The sequence below is a fragment of the Panthera onca genome, chromosome D1 (genome assembly GCF_046562875.1).
Source record: "Panthera onca isolate mPanOnc1 chromosome D1, mPanOnc1 haplotype 2, whole genome shotgun sequence".
In the NCBI taxonomy this organism is placed as follows: Eukaryota; Metazoa; Chordata; class Mammalia; order Carnivora; family Felidae; genus Panthera; species Panthera onca.
In genome coordinates, this window is record NC_138348.1 from 113,695,271 (window position 1) to 113,714,706 (window position 19,436).

At 45.7% G+C, this 19,436-nt stretch overlaps 1 protein-coding gene across 1 annotated transcript; it reads left to right on the forward strand.

Moving 5' to 3' along the window:
* Nucleotides 1-194: 194 nt before the first annotated feature.
* MMP13 (matrix metallopeptidase 13) lies at nt 195-13,758 on the forward strand. The gene is made up of 10 exons (XM_060604565.2): nt 195-1,992; nt 2,080-2,321; nt 3,255-3,403; nt 3,564-3,689; nt 5,838-5,999; nt 7,741-7,858; nt 8,851-8,984; nt 9,917-10,076; nt 11,697-11,800; nt 12,464-13,758. The coding sequence occupies exons 1-10, from the start codon at nt 1,675-1,677 to the stop codon at nt 12,562-12,564; spliced, it is 1,614 nt and encodes a 537-aa protein (XP_060460548.1). The 5' UTR covers nt 195-1,674; the 3' UTR covers nt 12,565-13,758.
* The last annotated feature ends 5,678 nt before the right edge of the window (nt 13,759-19,436 follow it).

The following is a 19,436-nucleotide window of genomic DNA, read 5'->3' on the forward strand; positions in this document are numbered from 1 at the left end:
TGGTACCTAATGAACTGATTTCCTAGATGCTTAGTAGATGAATCAAAGTTTTGGATAATTATCACTTAATCTAAAATAAGCTGTTGTAAAGAGACTGAAGTTATTGTTTTGCATTGCTGGTTGAGCCCAAACCTAATCCTGGACTCATTAGAAATATTTATTGTAAGGATCTATTTGGCTCTGTTTTGGGAAAAGCATAAATTTCCCTCAAGTGGAGCAGCTGGGTGGTTCAGTCAGTTAAGCTTCTGACTCTTGATTTTGGCTCCAGTCATCATCCCAGGGTCATTAGATCGAGCCCCACGTGGGGCTCTGTGCTGAGTGTGGAACCCGCCTAAGATTGTCTCTCTCTGTCTCTGTCTCTGTCTCTGTCCTCTCTCTCTGCTCTTCCCCCACTTGCATGCACTTTCTCTCTCTCTCTCAAAAAAGAAAACAAATTCCTCAACTGATCGCCCACATTTCACAGGCTTTCTGCTCACCCTGAGGTACCGGCCAGTGGAGGTGATGACGTTTTTACTCACACACGGGTGCCCCTTCCTGACCCACCCGAATCTGTATTCACGCTCCTTCTTTTTCTCTTCCTGTTCCGGACCTGAGCCCTGACTCTTGGTCACTTAAATTAACGTGCATCAATTTCTGTCGTTCGATCTGAAGATCATGACTCATATTCTTCCATCCATTTACATCGCCGGGGGACCAAAGACAGCGTTCTGATTTCATGGAACTCACTGTGTGAGGTTCTGAAGGGGGTAATAGAGGTTCTGAAGGGGATAATAGAAATAGACCTCGAGGACGGCTTTCCTGAGTGTTGGACCTAAGGCACTTCTACTGTGCAAACTTAAAAATAAAAATTGAGAAACTTGACAATGGCCATGAGCTTCCCTAGCCCCCCCAGTTTTCCTGGATACTCCCAGACGTGTGGGAACAAAGCAGTTCGGTTTCTGAGAATTAATGGGGTAGAGGCCAGGCTGGATGGTGGTGAAGAACACGAAGTCTTGAGTCTAGTGGCTTGGATTGGAATGCCGAGAGGACCGTCTATTAACTCTGTGACCCAAAGCAAGCATTTAACTTGTCTGTGTCTCAGATTATTCATCTGTACGGTGGAAACAAGCCTTCCAGCGGTCCCTACTTCACGCGGCTGTCATACAGATTAAATGAGATCATGCCTTTTAAGCCTCGCGGGTAGTGATCCCTCAATACGTGGTAGCCGTTACGCTGTCTTCCAGTATCTTCTCCTCCCTCGTCCTGGACCTGCCGGGCATTTGAGCGGGACTCCACGTCTGTTAGGGGTCACACCAGAGCCTTTAGATTTCAACCGTCGCATCAATGCCGTGGATGTCCCCTGGTGCCTCCGGGGCTCTGAGCGTGGGTCTGGTCCAGTCTGCGGCCTCAGGTAGACAGCGTTGCCCTCTGTAATTGCTTTGGGGACAGTGATGTTTGCAGGTCACAGGGGTACAGATGCTGTAGAAGCAGGACTCAGTGTGCCTGTAAGGAAGGAGTGCAGCGTCTTGATTTTCTTCTCCGAAAACAATAAAAGTGGCTGCTTTCCTAGGAGGGAACAACCTTTTTCCCAGTGGAGTGAACAACTCACTAGTCTGTTTCTTCCCACAGCATCCCTAAATGTGCTGAGGCCGTTTGTTTGGCCAGATGGTTTTTGGGCCCCTGGTGAAATGAGAGATGGCCTCATTTCCTATTTCCCTCAAATTCTCCCACAAACCACACTTCTTGGGAGGAAAGCAAAAGTCGCCCTGTAAGCATGTTTACTTTCAGCTCCCTAGGAAGCGGAGCGTGTCCTCAGACGATGAGTCACCCCTGCAGGTCTATAAAATAAAGGTGCGCGTCTGCAGGGGCCAGCAGCCTCCGGGCACAACCGTCAGGATGCACCGGGCCTTCCTCGCCGCCCTCCTCCTCTGGAGCTGGGCTCGCTGTCGGTCCCTGCCCCTTCCCAGCGATGGTGACGACGACCTGTCCGAGGAAGACTTCCAGTTGGCAGAGGTACAGTATCCGGCCGGTCCCAGCGCCGCGCCCCGTCTCCCCGACGCCCTTCCCTTTTCCAGCAGGTGCCTCTGTTCTCTCTTCCAGCGCTACCTGAAATCTTACTACTACCCGATGAATCCCGCTGGAATCCTGAAGAAAGCGGCCACGAGCTCCGTGGCCGACAGGCTCCGAGAAATGCAAGCCTTTTTTGGCTTAGAGGTCACCGGCAAGCTCGATGACAACACCTTAGACGTCATGAAGAAACCGAGATGTGGGGTCCCCGATGTGGGCGAGTACAACGTTTTCCCCCGAACGCTCAAGTGGTCCAAGACGAACTTAACCTACAGGTACGTCAGAGGTTATCTTTCTTTAAGATTTGCTACTTTGGAAAACAGCATGAAATGCCTAATTTTCAGCACAGGCTGTAGGGGACAGAACATGTTGGTCCCGTTTTTTTAAAGATAGGCTTTAAATATTTAACTAGAAGTTAAAGAATTCCACTGATGACGTTAATACTATTGGTGAGAACGTCCCCTAACATCTATTATTGTTTCCTTAACCCAGAATTACTGTATGTTAAAAACCTCAAAGTATTTTTTTTTTTAGAAAAGAGATCAAATTAGAAGTAAAAGTAGGTTTAATAAATTATGCAAATGTACTACATCAGGCATATTTACTAATAGTGCTTAAAAGTGGAGAGTCCTGCTGTCTCTAGGAACTTCACAGAGCTATTGCATTTTTGGGGTATAGCGATACAATTGCAAACTTGTATCATTCAGTATAAGTTTTATTAAGTATATGAATACTTTGAGATGCCTGGGGGGCTCAATCAGTTGAGCATTCAACTTCAACTCAGGTTATGATCTCACAGTTCGTGAGCTCGAGTCCTGCCTCGGGCTCTGTGCTGACAGCTGGGAGCCTGGAGCCTGCTGAGATTCTGTGTCTCCCTCTCTCTCTGCCCCTCCCCTGCTCATGCTCTGTCTCTCTCTCTCTCTTAAAAATAAATAAACATTAAAAAATTTTTTTAATTAAATATGTGAATACTTTAAATGTAAGATTCCAAGTGGTCAGATATTTGGAGATAGTCAAATGTCTGACTGAATTCATTTTGTTACCTTTGTATGGCCTCATAATTCCTAAGTTCTTTGAAATGATGGGCCTCTACCAGAACTTTCAGAGAAGGCATGGCATTTGAGTCAAAAAGCAGTATTCCAAGAAAATATGTTATCAAATACCCTTTGCCTTCCAGAAATGTAATCGAAACTTTCTCTGTTAAATAGGATTGTGAATTATACCCCTGATCTGACTCATTCTGAAGTCGAAAAGGCATTCAAAAAAGCCCTCAAAGTTTGGTCTGATGTGACACCACTGAACTTCACCAGACTCCATGATGGCACTGCTGACATCATGATCTCTTTTGGAACTAAAGGTGATGACATTGTGGAGACATTTTTACATGCTGCTCCTTACTTGTCTCCATTCTTTTTTCCCTCCTTTCGGTCATTCATCTCTTTTTACAGAATCCACCCAGCATTGTGCCGGGCACTAGTGGGTATAATTAGATTCTGAACTCTTGCTTTTGTGTGTAGAGCATGGCGACTTCTACCCATTTGATGGACCCTCTGGTCTGCTGGCTCATGCTTTTCCTCCTGGGCCAAATTATGGAGGCGACGCCCATTTTGATGATGACGAAACATGGACAAGTACTTCCAAAGGTAATATTTCTGATGAAGATATGTCACGATTACTAGATTAGATGAGACAGTGATCCCATTGACAAGAAATTACGGAGCATACCGTAAATTATATTTGATAGTTGCTTCTATTTTTCAAAACCATTACAAATGTGTCTTATGTTTATTAGTCTCTATAAGTGACATTTCTACAAACCTGTGTGAAATATTAGAAGTGAGCAGTTCAGTTTAGTGGCCTGAGGGATACTAGCTAACTTTCAATTAGGACCAACATGTCTTTCTGTCAGCCAAGGTGGTGTTACTACAGATTACCTTTTGGCATGTTAAGGAAGTACAGTTTGTTACAAACACGTACCTAAAAACTATTAGGGCTGGATAGGCAAGTCATAGATGAGTTGGATGTGAGTCGAAATAGTTTTTTTTTCCTTGACAGAAATAGCACAAGTGCAGTCAATTTTCTGTTTTCTGTTATATGCGTTACTTGTTTGAGACATGTGTATGTCACTGATTTACAAACACCCTTACAACAGATCAAGATATGTCTTACTCGAAACGGCGTGAAACAGATACATATACAGAGCATATAAGAGCAAAATGAAACCCGTTGTTGAATGAATTCAGTCAGTAGTTGAATCTTCAAAACTGAAAAGAATTCAAAATATTAATTTAGGAAGAAAAGCCAGATTGTTCCAACTAGGACTTAAGTATGGAGCTATATTGACTGTTGGTTGTGATAATTAGAGGTAGTCCTCATAGAGGCTAAAGTTCTTCACTTAAATCAGATGGATTGTTTTTCCAAAGAGTAAAACTGGGCCTTGCCTGACCAATGCCTGAGCTCCAATGCCTCCAAGCTATCTTTGGAAGGAAAGGTGAGACTTTGCATATTTGTGTTCTGAATTATTACACAGGTAAGAATGATTTTAGGCAGAAAGAATAACATCTAGTGCTGTTAAGATAGAACCACACTGAACCTGAGTTTTGGGTTCCTGCATAAATCCTGGGTTTGAAATATTTAGCTGAAATGAAGGAAAATATTCACACACAAACCATGATTAATGTTTCATGGGAAGGCCAGGAATGGCTCCACCGCTGGTCGTTTCAGTGAAGAATTTCTTGTCACTCAGATCACGTGAGCTTTCATTGCTCCTACGGTCTGCACGTGTTACTAAGTTGGTTGTACCTTTTCTTTGAGTACAGGCTCTGATGGCAAGTGGTGTTTCAGGTCAAACTGGAACCACCGACTCCAGCTTCCATGTGTTTTTTCCAACCTTTTATATATATATATTTTTTCCAGTTTAAAATACTAGTACGAAGAGGCTCAGATATTGGCAGAAAGAATGACTAGAGGAAGTCATGTAGAAACTGTGACACAGTGATCTGCTAAAATAGGGGACAGCGGACCGATCATCTCCAGGGCCTGTATTTCTTAAATTGTAGCGTCTACAGACATTCTGGAAAGGATCGTTTGGTTGGGATTTGTTCCCATGTAGATTCCCAGAGACGCTATTTAGTGCATCCGCCATACTTGGCCGTTATCCCTTGTCATGGTGCCTCTTGTTCTGATGATGTTCTAGAAACACCCTTGATCTGTACCGCCCTATGTGACTTCCCGTGACTCCTCCTTTAAGGCCACCACTGTCCCCTTTCCTCACCTGGCCTGAGAGAACAATGATTTTTAGTGTCTTCGCAGTAAATCCTCACTGATGACTACTTATTCGAGAGCAGTCTGTTGATACTCTAATTATGTAGGCAGCGATAATCAAAGAAAACACTCAATTCTTTATAAGGATTAAATCCATATTTTGAATCTTCCTTCAATCAACTGAATATTAATGTTAAAAAAACGGGGGGCGCCTGGGTGGCGCAGTCGGTTAAGCGTCCGACTTCAGCCAGGTCACGATCTCGCGGTCCGTGAGTTCGAGCCCCGCGTCAGGCTCTGGGCTGATGGCTCGGAGCCTGGAACCTGTTTCCGATTCTGTGTCTCCCTCTCTCTCTGCCCCTCCCCCATTCATGCTCTGTCTCTCTCTGTCCCAAAAATAAATAAAAAACATTGAAAAAAAAAAAAAACGGTAAAATTACCAAGAAAGAGAAATACGTGAAGAAAATAGCATCCTGTCCACTGGTCATCAGACGACCTGGTTTTCTCATCGTTTCCTTGTTTCCTTACAGGTTACAACTTGTTTCTTGTCGCTGCCCACGAGTTTGGCCACTCCTTAGGTCTCGACCACTCCAAGGACCCAGGAGCACTCATGTTTCCCATCTACACCTACACTGGCCAAAGCCACTTCATGCTTCCTGATGACGACGTACAAGGGATCCAGTCTCTCTATGGTAACTCTTAATTTATCAGTTTAGAAACAGAATAGGTACAGGCACTTATTTTCAAAATCATTAGTGAATTTCTCATGACCAATATTACTGTCCTGGTTCTGTTTTTTTTTTTTTAACGTTTATTCATTTTTGAGAGAGAAAGGGGGTGCAGAGTACGAGCAGGGGAGGGACAGAGAGAGAGGGAGACACAGAATCTGAAGCAGGCTCCGAGCTCTGAGTATCAGCACGGAGCCAGAACCCACAAACCGTGAGATGATGACCTGAACCAGAGTCAGATGCTTAACTGACTGAGCTACCCAGGCACCTCCTGGTTGTTATTAGAACCTGGAAAAACATACCCTTTTTTTCTTTTTTTTCTGAATCAGACTACCTGCTCAAGTAGAAAATGTTCTATTCTCCAAAGATTTTGCAGATTCTTATTTGTATTTTGTATTTTGATACCCTTAAGACACCTCTGACATAAGGAAGGAAAATATTTAATTAATTTCCCATTTGGCCAATGAAGCAACTAAGCCCCGGAGCTTAAATAGAGAGTCTGCAGGACAGGGGCCAAGGGTGACAGTGAGGTCTTGACCGGCTTCCGTAAATCTTGGGCGTTCCTTCAACCCCTTCAGTTTGCCACCATAGAAACCATTCAAGTGGCCTGTGGTGACTTAACCAACATCTACAGTGACTGTCGTAAGAATCTCCTCTTTCTTCCTTCCAAATTTTCAGCCACGTTTACAAAGTAATTAAACCTCTCCCGAAACAAGCACACTTCCCTGAGGGCTAAAACGGGGCACCTGGGTGACTCGGTCGGTTAAGCGTCCGACTTCGGCTCAGGTCACGATCTCACGGTCCGTGGGTTCGAGCCCCGCGTCGGGCTCTGTGCTGACAGCTCAGAGCCTGGAGCCTGCTTCCAATTCTGTGTCTCCCTCTCTCTCTGCCCCTCCCCTGTTCATGCTCTGTCCCTCTCTGTCTCAAAAATAAATAAACGTTAAAAAAAAAATTAAAAAAAAAATAAATAAAGAGGGCTAAAGCCGCAGTGGAGGGTCGTCGGTGTAAACGCTTCTGAGCACAGAGCTCGGGACACTTCCTGTTTCCCCCTGTGCGCTCAAGTCTGCGGGGGTAGCCAGTGTGGGCGTGGGCCAGCCTTTCTCCTTACTTCTCCAGGGTTGGGAGTGAGGCGCTTGATGGGGCAAAGGATGAACTCAGTGGGGAGAAGGCAGCTCAGAGTTGTCACTGTGCCCGGCATGCACGTGAGCCGGGGGATGCGGGGGCCACACGCTCGTGGCACGCGAGTGTGGCCGGGGGGCCTGGCTGGGCATGCAGAGCGGTGCTGGGGTGGACTGGGGAGGCAGCCAGCGCGGACGGGACGCTGCCAGCAGGTGACAGCTGGGGCGAGGCTCCCTCGGGGATGACGAGACACCAGGAGTGGCTTGAATGTGTCTCTCGGCAGCAGCCCGTCTGCAGCTGGGGCAAAGCCCGCGGGGGGTGCCCTCCCGCAGCCCACCCATCCCTAACACCAGCCTCAAACCTGAACTTGTACTTGAGAAGGGTGTCCAGGGGTCTGGAAGGACGAGAGCAGGAGGAGCCACAAGAGTGGGGGCAGGGAGCAGGGTCACATCGTGTGTGCATCATGACTCAGAGGCTGAGAACCTGTCGCCCTCCCTGGAGGGGACCTGCCTGCTGTGTGTTAGCGGGGTTGGGTCATCCGAGAGGCCATCCTCGTCACCTTCTGCCCTTTGTGTCACGACTGCAGGCCCGGGAGATGAGGACCCCAACCCGAAACATCCCAAAACGCCGGACAAATGTGACCCGTCCCTGACCCTCGACGCCATCACCAGTCTCCGAGGAGAGACCATGATCTTTAAAGACAGGTGCTTGCGGGTCACAGACGTTCATCAGCTAGACCTGTGCATTGCCGCACATCCAGGCAGATTTCCACACGTGAAGTTAACAGCGAAAATAAGACATCTTTGGGCAGTTTGGTTTTTTTCTTTTTCGGTTTTTGGTGTTTTTTTTACGTGTTTCGGATGAAATGAATGACTGATAGATATACACCTTACTTTTCAATGGGGATTCTTGGCCTAAAGCAGCCTCTCTTTATGACTTTGGTTACATTCGTTCCCGCAAAGATAACCAAGTAAATGTAGAAAACCAGGTTGTTTACTTTAAAAACACACATTTTGAAATCAATCCCTGTATTAGTAAGTGGTTACAGTGTCCACGTGAATTCCTTTTGGTTTGGGAAGACTTTTTTTCTGGTAACGTATGTGGGAATTTGGGAGAGCGAGTTATTTAAAACCTAGACCTCCCTGTGGGGAGCGAACAATGAATTTTTAACTTCACCTTAGAACATTGTTCTCATATGCTGATTTGTTAACTTGTTCATTTATTCATCCATCAATTAACCGATCCCTTATCTGTGGTCCAATAGCCTTCCTACCTCCCCTAGTAGAGCTCTGGTTACACTGTAGCCCAGGCATTTTCTCAGGCATCTGTGTCTAGGCCACAAAATCTTGGAAGACATAGTTTTTGTAACCCCAGGTTTCTTTCCGGAGCCTAACACAGCTCCTGGTGCATTCGCTCACCACTTGCACCATTTGCAAAACTGAACAAAGCGTGGCCGTAACTCACGAAGGCCGCGGGGCCTTCGAGGGTCTGTGAGATTTCAAACCTTCCTACTTTAGACAGCAGCTTTTCCAGCTGGCACGGAAGGGAAACGTCCACAAGTGAGGGGGATGATCGCCCCAACTTCCCTGTGTGGATGTGGAGACGGGGCGGGGGGGGGGGGCGCGGCTAGCAGGACCAGAAATATCTACACTTCAAGACTGTGACAGCAAACTGTGCGCTTCTCCTTTTCCGTTAGATTCTTCTGGCGCCTGCACCCCCAGCAGGTGGACGCAGAGCTGTTTTTAACAAAATCCTTTTGGCCGGAACTTCCCAACCGCATAGACGCCGCCTACGAGCACTCCTCCCGTGACCTTATCTTCATCTTTAGAGGTAAGCCTTTCCCCAGTGAGGCAGGGAGGAGCCTGATGCTGCGAGAGCCGTAGCAAAATGACCCTCCTCCAAAGTACCCCAAAGAAGAACCCACGGTAACAAAATAGGAAGCCGAACGTACCTGGAACCTTTCTACCAAGCGTCCCCAAATGCGACAAGTGAAAAGTCTGCGGTATTACTTATCGTTACAAATCTGTTTGTTTTATAGCAATCATGCCAGTTTTTTCTTATTTCCTCTTAGAAATCATTTGCTGAGCAAACCTGATCAGAAAAATGGGAAAAAATATTATCCATAATTCCCACTTCTGAAAAGTCGATTTATTTCATTTCCTTACTTGTTTTAGTAGTTCTTCGCCATAGGTAGTATATATTTTTGAATATTTATTGTCATAGCGTATGTACATTTTAATATTTTACTTGCTCCCTTGACATAAAATCACAGTTTTCCAAACTACTACTCTGTCTTCTTGATCATAATCTGTAAAGGCTACAAGCATTCTACTAACATTGTTTCTGTTGTTTGACCATTATAATTAGCATTCTAATAAAGTCACTTTTAAGAGAAGGAAGTAACAACTTTCTATCTGGTATAATATTTGAGCTTTCAATCTAATGTACTGTTCCCACCGTCATTCACGAAGAAATCTCAATGTTCTTTTCACCGAACTCCTGATTAACATTCAAAGGTAATAAATAACCAAAAATGATGGGGTTTCATTGCTAATTATACTCATAATTAGGAAATTAGTATCTTAGATCCTGTCTTTGTTTGGCAAACGCTCTTATTTCTATGCTGCGTAAACATGGTGACCACAAATGCTAATTTATTTGTAAATGTATAAAATGAGTCTTTCTTTGTTAACGTACGTATCTACATAATGTGTCCTAATAGATTCCCTTGCATAATAAAACCGTTCTTTCACTTATTCTAGGCAGAAAATTTTGGGCTCTTAATGGTTATGACATTCTGGAAGGTTACCCCAAAAAAATATCCGAACTGGGATTTCCAAAAGATGTTAAAAAGATAAGTGCTGCTGTCCACTTTGAGGACACAGGGAAGACGCTCTTCTTCTCGGGAAACCAGGTCTGGAGGTATGGCCGCCATGTTTACTGATTTGCCTGGGGGCAAATCCTTTGGCAGGGATTTAATCGTCTCAGTGCTCTTGAAAACACACATCTATACACACAGTGCCCACCTCCTCGGAGCCGTTCTTTTCTCTCTTGGCCACTTGTTGTACCTCAGCCCTGCTGAAGCCATCTTTTACTTGGACATCTTCGTTCTCACTGGTCTTTCTCCTGGCTCCTCTTTCTTGTCAGCTTGTAATTCACAGGCAGCTCCACCTTCCGTGGCCGGAGAAGACACAAGAGCAGGTGGAGGAGAAGACTGAGAGAGAGAAGGCCGCCCCTTCCTCGTGTCTGCTCACCCAGACACAAGGGGAGGTTGGCCAGGAAGCTGCTAGGCCTACAATTCTTGAAGTCAGCCCCTTTTTGAAGGACAGGTGGAGTTAGAATATTTAGAACGTACGTAGATATTAAGGCAGCTTTGATACTGGCAACATTGAAGATTCTAGAGCCAGATAGACAGATATATAGATATAGATATAGATATAGATATAGATATAGATATAGATAGATGAAAATATATATATTTCATATATATATATGATTTCAGGATGTCTTTAGTTGGCTAGGGCATGCCTATATATATATATGTATGTATATATATATACATATATATATATATATATATATATATAGAGAGAGAGAGAGAGAGAGAGAGAGAGAGAGAGAATATTCATATCTCCCAGGGATCCCATACTTAAAATGTTTAAATCAGTAGCTCTACTTTATCTGGACTCACATGTGCATGCGCGTGCACACACACACACACACACACACACACACACACGCATTCCCTGTATATGTCCTCTTTGCCGTTTGACTTCTGTATTTCTGACAGTGACATTCACTACTCTCTAAAGTTCTCCTAGTGCTGCCATGCCGGTCCCCATGCCCGACACAAGGTCTGTGGTTCATTGAGGGCGTATCACTCACCAGATCACAAACGCACCGTGCTCTCATCCCCCCTTTTGGCTGGAGGGTCTTTCCCTGCATCTCTCCCTTTTGAAACTCTACCCACTGTTTCGAATTAACCGGAAATACCATTTAACCTCAAAGTCTTTCTGGAACCCTTGAGGCTCTCTCCCTCCTCATGTACTCTCATGGCACTTTCTGGATCCTTGTCACGATGCCTAGCTTCTGTTGCTTAGTGTTGCGGTGTGCCCAGGTCCTAGCCGTCTCCATAGGTCAGTGGCTCTGGTCTCTCACCAATCAGAATGTCCCTCAAGGACAAGAGACTCATCAGCAACAGTAACAGTAGTACATGATGGACGGCTGCTCTAGGTTGACTTCAGGATGTGTGTGGTTGGCAGGGGTGCCCGTGCGGGGGTGGTGAGTTTGGCAGATGGAGACGAGCTGGTAACTGTCTTTACAAAGATGGCCTTTGCCAAGTCAGCAAATACTCAGGAAACACCCATCGCGCACTCAGTATCGTAATTACTCATTTGAAAAGGCTCCCGGATATTTTAAACGCGCCTAAAATGTTAATACTTTTGTCAGTTTTGAAAGGCGTCCTGATATCCTTTGAGTCATTTTTAAGAGAATTTCTAAGCAATGCGACCTACTGAAGAGTTCCTTTTCCTCGCCACCTAGCTATGATGACAGCAACCACGCCATGGATCAAGACTCCCCCAGGCTGATCGAAGAGGACTTTCCAGGGATTGGTGATAAAGTGGACGCCGTCTACGAGAAAAACGGTAACGAGTTCCATCACACGGACCTTAACGGGGGGCTTCTGTACCCCTCCTAATCATCTCTCCTACACAGAAGTTTTATCCAGGACTTAGATGTGCTAGTAAATGTGTGGCAGGTAAGGAATTACTGTGACTACTCACACAGGCAGCAAACAAAACATAACACACTTAGTTAGAATAAATGAAAACGGTGCTTAAATGACTGCGAATTCTCCAAATAAAGGGTGCCGACTTGAAACATTATCTTGAATTGTGCTTAGCCGTGCCAAGAGGCAAAGATTATTGTCATAATTTAAATCAGGGGTAGAGTGGGGTGTCGTTTATAAGGAAAATGACCCCAATCACTATATTGTTGTTTTTGCTTTAATCTTGAAAAGGGGTATTTTTCCCCACTTAAATAACTAATATCGACACGTGAAGCATCCACACTGGAGCTCATGGCAAGGTGACGATTTCAAGGTGACCACTCAGGAGACCCGGGAAACCTTGTACATTTTTTCCTCCCTGAAACTATAAGCAATGTAGTAAAGCATTAGAAGGGTTTAAACATAAATGTTGCCATGTTAAAAAAAATGGGACCCAACAGGTTGCACTTTTAACGTGAGCTGGCATAAACCCTTATTGTTTCCACACGGTGAAATTTTCTTTTTGGTCTTTTTCTTACAGGTTACATCTATTTTTTCAACGGGCCCATCCAGTTCGAATACAGCATCTGGAGTAACCGTATTGTTCGCGTCCTGCCAGCAAATTCCCTGTTATGGTGTTAATTGTCGTTTAAATACTGTTGTTACTTAAATCCTGGAGAGCATTTGAGATAACACTTCCGGTGATACTGGGTGTGGGGGACGACGGGGTGTCAGGGGAAAGCTTCGTTCTGTGAACAAGCGTCAGTAACTTATCTTTGAATGGGTGGGATGTGTATAGCTAGACGTGGCTGGAACCACAGCGAATCTTAAGGTGATGGAACGGATCCTCTGTAAGGATCGCCTCATTGTTGCACACTGCAGAAGTCGTACTCAACAGTGCTTCCCGCAGCAGAAATGGGACATATGGGGTGTCAGAGTCAGTTAGCATCATTTTTTAAAATATATTTATAAGGAAACTTTGCAAAGGTATAGAAGTAAATCATAGTTACGTAATTAATGAATCATCTTTATGAAAAAGCATCGAAGAGTATGAAAGTGGAATTTGCCAGGGGCGTAAGGCACCAAGAAAAGACAAAAACCAGAGGGAACTATCTGTCATAAAGATGCTGTAGACAACTTTCCAAAGAAGCCATTTTGGGTTTGCACTGACAACATCTGAATGTACATGGCCCCGTTCATAACACTAGGATGTATCAAAGTCACTAAAGAGGAGAGACAGAGGCCAAGGCTAAGGATAATACATGTGCCTGTGGGTTCTGTTTAATTTTCCCTTTGACCGTGATTCCAGAGCTACTGTCAAAGAAGACGTTTTTTGCCTGTTATAGAAGATAAAGAGAGACAGTTTCTTTTTGTATCCAAACATTTCAGGTCTCTCAAAAATATCAGAGCATTAAAATTCTTATCACGATGATCTAAGGCCATGGTATCACTCTTTCATAACTCATCTGATTAAGACTCAAAGTCGTATTTTAGCCTGATTTCGCCCAGATCATTGTTTTAATCGTCCAGTTTACCTTGGATACACAGGCTATGTTCCGAAGATAGAGACTCGAACATATCTTATAAACTGGAAGTATGCTAAAATGGACACATCCAAAATAAAAGCATTCTGCATTCAACACGACCGCAGTCTCCTTGAGGGTGTGAACTAGCTTTCTCTCTCCTTCGTTCCCATTCCTGCGATCCCTCAGCGCGTTTCCCTGCCCGGCACAGAGTTCACACTGAATATAGGAATGACCACCGAGGGAGGAACATCTTGTTCACAGAAGTTCAGGCAAAGAAAATAAAGTGTATTATATTTGCAGAATGTGTTAGGAAGCGTCTATGTTGTTTCTAATAAAAAAACATGTTTTGAACAGAGAGCAGTGTATTTTGCCTTTCGGTGTAATTTTAGAGTTTACTCACACAAAGAGGGTCCTTTTAAATCATTCCTGTTTCTTGCCCATTTCTCGGTGAATGTAGTTCGCTCACTGTTTTTGTTTTGTGTGTTTGTAGGGAGACTCAATCCAGAATTTAGAATGAACTGTCCCAGGCTGTGTTAACAAGATCCCTGGCGGGGTTGGTGGGCAGGCAGCTCCCTGCGTGGAGCACAGGTTCCTCAGACTCTCCCTGCTGAGAGCACTGCTGGGAATGAAGTGTGAGGGTCCCTGGATGTGGAGCGAGGAAGACAGAGTTCTGCCACTTACTCTGCCATGACCCCTGGCGGGGGACCCTAAACAAGTCCTTGAACCTCTTGGGGCCTGACTGTCGTGATGTCTACCACGAGACCGGTGCCACTTGGTGAGGTTGTGGGAATACAGGGGGCAGGGGCCTCTCAGGAGGAGGGCAAACACTGCCGTCCCCAAACATTCGGTAAGGGTCCACTACAGGTCAGGCAGCCGAGACGTTGAGACTGACAAGAAAAACTTGCTCCCTACCCCCTGAAGAACTTATATCCTACTGTGGAGGCAAAACGATCAAAACTCAGTAAGTTAAATGATTTTAGGAGAGCATGACCGGTGGCTGTGGGTGCAGAAGCAATGCTGACTATTTCCTCCCAGGGCGCCCCTCTGAGTCGGACTCCATGCATTTTGTCTTCCTTGACTGTGCCATAGGGTTCCTGATTTCTAAGGCTTGCTATCGGAGTAGAACATGCCTGTTCATCCATCTGTTCATCCACCTGTGTAACCATTTGTCCATCCATCCATCCATCCATCCATCCATCCATCCATCCATCTGTCCATCCGTCTATCTGTCCATCCATCCATCTGTCCATCCATCCGTCCATCCTCCTCTCTCTCCCTCCCTCCCTCTCCCTTTTCCTCCCTCCATCCACCCAGTAAATCTTACTTGAGCACCTCTGCTGTGTCAGGAACTTCAGTAGATGCTGTGGATACGATGCAGAGTAGAACCTTATTATTTTCTTGGGGCTCACAGTCTGGTTGCTGAGATGGGCATTAATCAAATAAGCATGAAATACAACTATGATACACGCTGTAAAGAAAAGACACACAGTCCTCAGAGACCCTCCAGGAAGAGGGATTTTACCTACTGTATGGATGGGGCAAGGGCCACAGGAGGGAAGCTCGGGGAAGTCCTCCTCGTGGAAGAGACGCCCAAGAGCATCCAGCACGAGCATCTCTGGGGTGGCGAAGAGACTCAGGGAAAGGGCTCCAGGTCAGCCCTCCAGACTAAAAAGGACTTGTTGGAGCCCAGTAGAGAGTCACGGGGATGTTTATGATGAGTTGCGCAGCCCGCAATGGGTAAACTATAGCAAGGAGCCCCTGGATTCCACCCTGTTCCTCCTACTTTTCCCGAAGCTACGGAGGAATCTGCACATTTCTCTGTGACAAACATACAAGCAAGCAAACCGAAAGTTTATGGAGTGCTAAGGCCTGTTAGTTGAAAAAACAATACAGGGAGGTCATTCTAAGGATCAGCATATGACTATCTAGTTCTTAGTAATTTAGCCAGTTGATGGAAATCCTGACTTGTTGAGCACATGGGTGCATTTTCAACATTATTCTGGAAGAAGGTGGGCACCTGTCTCTGTAAGAAGCTTCGAGGTCTCTCCTGGCGGCCTCTCTCTAGTCCTGGGCCAGTGGATTGCCCTGGTGTGGTTCAAGGCCACTCACTGCCCCCGGACTCGGTCTTCAGCAGATGACTCCGCGCTGGGGGACACTCCAGCTCCTCTCTGAATATGAAAGGCTGCTTTAGAGAGTTCTTCTCTGATGTGTTCCTCAGGCCAGCAGATCATCATCACCTGGGAACTTGCTAGAAAAGCACATTCTGCACCACCCTAGACCTGCCGCACGAGGGACCCTGCCTGGGATTCAGAAATCTATGTGTGAGTAAGCCCTGGGGTTCCACGGGCCCTCAGGAAGTACTTAAGGAAGCGCTCTGAGCAGCGCTTCTGAGAGATTGCATGACTGTTGCTGGGGCTCCCGGCTTCCTGGAAAGATCTTGAGATCAGTGTTCTACCCCTCTTCCAGAAGATTCATGGTGCGCGCTGGCGTATGAAAGGCTATAAGTGGTCTGTGGAGAATAAACTGTTTAAGTTTGTGGAACAAGATTTCCCAAACATATCTGAACTTCCTCATTTGCTTGTATGTTTTCTCTTCTCTAGATTAGAGAGCTGGATGATAGATAGATAGATAGATAGATAGACGGATGGATAGACAGATGATAGATGGATAGATACATGGACATAAATAGATACAGACCTACTGTCAGGATTGTTTCCCAACTCCTGTCTCTGCTCCAGTCTCAGGTCCAAATTCCCAATTTGATTGGCGTTACTTGGATCAGTGTCCTTCCGTTGGGGCCAGATCATCAAATCCAAATACCAAATGTCTATTTGGAGCTTACCGATGGGGGTAAGCATGGTATTTAAGAGAAGCTCGTTATGAGTTGGGCAGTCGGTCCTCGTAGGATCTGCTGTAGAATATGTTAGCTAAAGCACAGAGAGCCGGCTTGTGCACACAGATATCCGTGAATGCCGCGAGGAACCGAAGCAACTTTTTCTTGAGAAGCAATAGCACGTCCACAAACGTTGGAGGCCGAGTAAGAGCTACCGTCCAACATCACTCAAGTGGCCTTGCGGCTAGTAAGACTCTGTGTGGCACATAATCGGGGGACAAGTCTGTAGAACCTCTTGACGTGAATCCGTAGGCCAGACGGTTTTGAAACCGGAAGACAACCTGATTTTAGGGACTCATCACGAGGCGGTGGGATTTACAATAGTTCCACTAGGTGGCACTGACAGTACTCTTTCAAAGACTGTAATTGGATTAAGTCACCAAAATAGTGCTGTGTTGTTTAGTGAGGGGATGAGAAGCACGGCCAAATCACGGATGGTTTAATTCCTGACACAATGCCATCGATTTTGGATAAGATTTGTGCCCCTGTCACGGACCCCCTCAGCTACAAGGCTTCCTTCAAGGAGATGGGAGTCAGAGTGGGGTGTCCTGCCAAGCCACTGAGACTGTGGCCAACGCTTGGAGCCGGGACTTGTGAGTCACAGGCCTTGGAGGGTAGACTGGAAGGCGAACCACAAAAATATACAACGTTCGCAGAACCTGGAGCTGCCCGCTAAAGAGGAAACAAAGCAGCCGGCAGCAAAGAGCAAGAAGTCCCCAAACCGCTGGGCCGACCACCTGGGACAATCACTTCTCGGAGGAAGAGAATGCTTGAGGTTTCCAAAGTTTCCTTCTCCCACGTGACTTAGTTTTTCTCATTTTTTTGGACTTTTCATACCTGATGTTCCGGAGTGTGCCGAATGCCGATCTAGAATTCCTCACTGCTCATAGAGCACTTTGATTCCACCCGATGGGCAGAATTATGCCCTAAGACTACATACTCAGAGAAGGAAAATGTCCATATGTTTAAAATTCATTATAACCCACTCTGGAACCAATCTTTTCATGATGTCACCACACGTCAACGGAACAAGAAACATCATTAAGTACGTGGTATCCAGCCAGTTGCTGAGCGTCTGAAGTCTTGGTTGTCACGGAGCTGGGTTCACATGGATCCGCCTGCTAAATGTTAATAGTTGTTCAGGAATGAAGATATTACGGTTCCTGTTTGTTGAGCTCCACGTTGAGTTCAAGACATCATCCAAGCTTCCCTAGCTATGTCCCTACCTCCTATGCCAAAAAGACTTAAAAAATCAGTAATGAAAGTGTGTTTTCATTTATTTGTTTTTTAATTATTATTATTATTTTTAAAATAGTTATTTAGGGGAAAGCACAGTGAGGAGGGGCAGAGACGGGGACCGAGGATCCAAAGCCGGCTCTGTACCGACAGCAGAGGGTCCAATGTGGGGCTCAAACTCATGAACCACGAGATCATGACCTGAGCCAAAACCAAGAGTCGGACGCTTCACCGACCGAGCCACCCAGGCACCCCTGTGACCCTTCCAGTTCTATCTGAAAAGGACTTACTTTCTCTGGTTAAAGGCATGGACCTTCCGGGTCGTATGATTTAGCCTGCCTGTGCCTCAGCTGGCTGGGTCCCCAGTGGCTTGTGCTGGCAAAGCAATGAGAGGGAAAAAGGATTCTGAGAGCTCTAAGTACCTCTGAGCACATGGGGTACTGTGTGTATGCTTATGTTGGCTCTGTTTCTGGAAAGTCCTGGCCTGGACCATTTCAAGCTGAGCTGCGGGCCTGGACACCGAACAGAATCTTCGCCTCTGGCCACGCTCACTTTTCGGACTCCACTCATCAGGCTTTATCCCTTAATAAGTAAGATCCCTGCTAAGTAGCTTGTTCCCAGTTTCATAGGGAACTTATAAACTGATGTATGGCTTGAGTAACAGCAAGATAAAATGAAGGCCAAGGAAGCAGGGCCACGCGGAAGTGAAATGCTGGGCCATATTTTACAGCAGCAGCAATGGAAGCAGGCTATTTGGGCGACACACGGACTCAGGACTTTCTGTAGGATTAGCTGGAGAAGGAACTCGTAAGTCAGCTATTTTACTAGAATTGTGTTATGCACTGTGTACACGTGTTTTGTTTCCGTTTGATGTTTTACAGTTAAGTTTAAAACATTTCCTGAAATCTTCCAATGTGGCCAATTTGGGGGTGTGGGGATATGACAATATTGTGCGTCCTTTGTTTACCGAAGATGAAAAAAATTAGAGGAACCGGCTAGATCATCTGATTCAAGTCTGTCATTTTACAAATGAGAAACTGAGGCCCGGAGGGAAAGAATGGTCTCTCCAAGATCATACAGTTGTCTTGGAGACTTTCCATAGAAATCATCACTGCCCTATCTCTGTTCGGCTTATCAATTCCCCTGCCTTCCGTGGGCCACATACTATGTGTGGACACACCCACGACTCGTCAAAGCTCACGAAACACACTTCTTTCTTCCGAGAGGAGACCAGTAATGCGATGTTTCAAGGGGAGCTGTATCTATATGACTTTGGGTAATTGTCGGGCCAGATTCTCAGCCTTTGTGGCTCATCATCTCCCCATAGCCGAGGTCATTTGACCTTGACTGACCTTGGTCAGGAGCGATTGAGGGAGAGCCAGTTCAGCCTCCTGGGACCCAGCAAAATATTTTCTCTGCCAGGACAACTTTGGCTTTGCATCCAATTTTGACAACTCGGTTTTTGTGTTCTTCTTGAGTTGGGGTCCCTACTTTGGCTGCAAACTGTACCCCTCTTCCCTCCCCATACCATAGTCCCCACTTTTCAATACTCTGTGCCCAGCGCATTCTGTTTGTGATTTGGCAGACTTGGGTAACTCAAGTTCTGGTCCTTGCCTCCACCCTGAGGTTGGGTCCCCCAATTTATCAATGAGGGGTTGGCCTTTTCCTTCGGTGAAGACATAAATGCTGAGACAAATACATACACCTGTCTCAGCTTTGTTTGGTCCGTCCTGAACGTCTTAAATTTTTCGTCTCCCTCTTGCTCTCTGAGGTCAACTCAGCTTCTTCACAAAGAAAATAGCTGTCAGCTCCAAAGACCTGCCCTTGCTCGATGCTCGGGCATGCAACCTGGAGCCTTA

Coding starts and splice junctions, on each gene's coding strand:
- MMP13 (XM_060604565.2), top strand. CDS start 1,675: ATGGCCTCATTTCCTATTTCCCTCAAATTCTCCCACAAACCACACTTC. Junction 2,322..3,254: donor AAGACGAACTTAACCTACAG/GTACGTCAGAGG, acceptor TCTGTTAAATAG/GATTGTGAATTATACCCCTG. Junction 10,077..11,696: donor TCGGGAAACCAGGTCTGGAG/GTATGGCCGCCA, acceptor CTCGCCACCTAG/CTATGATGACAGCAACCACG.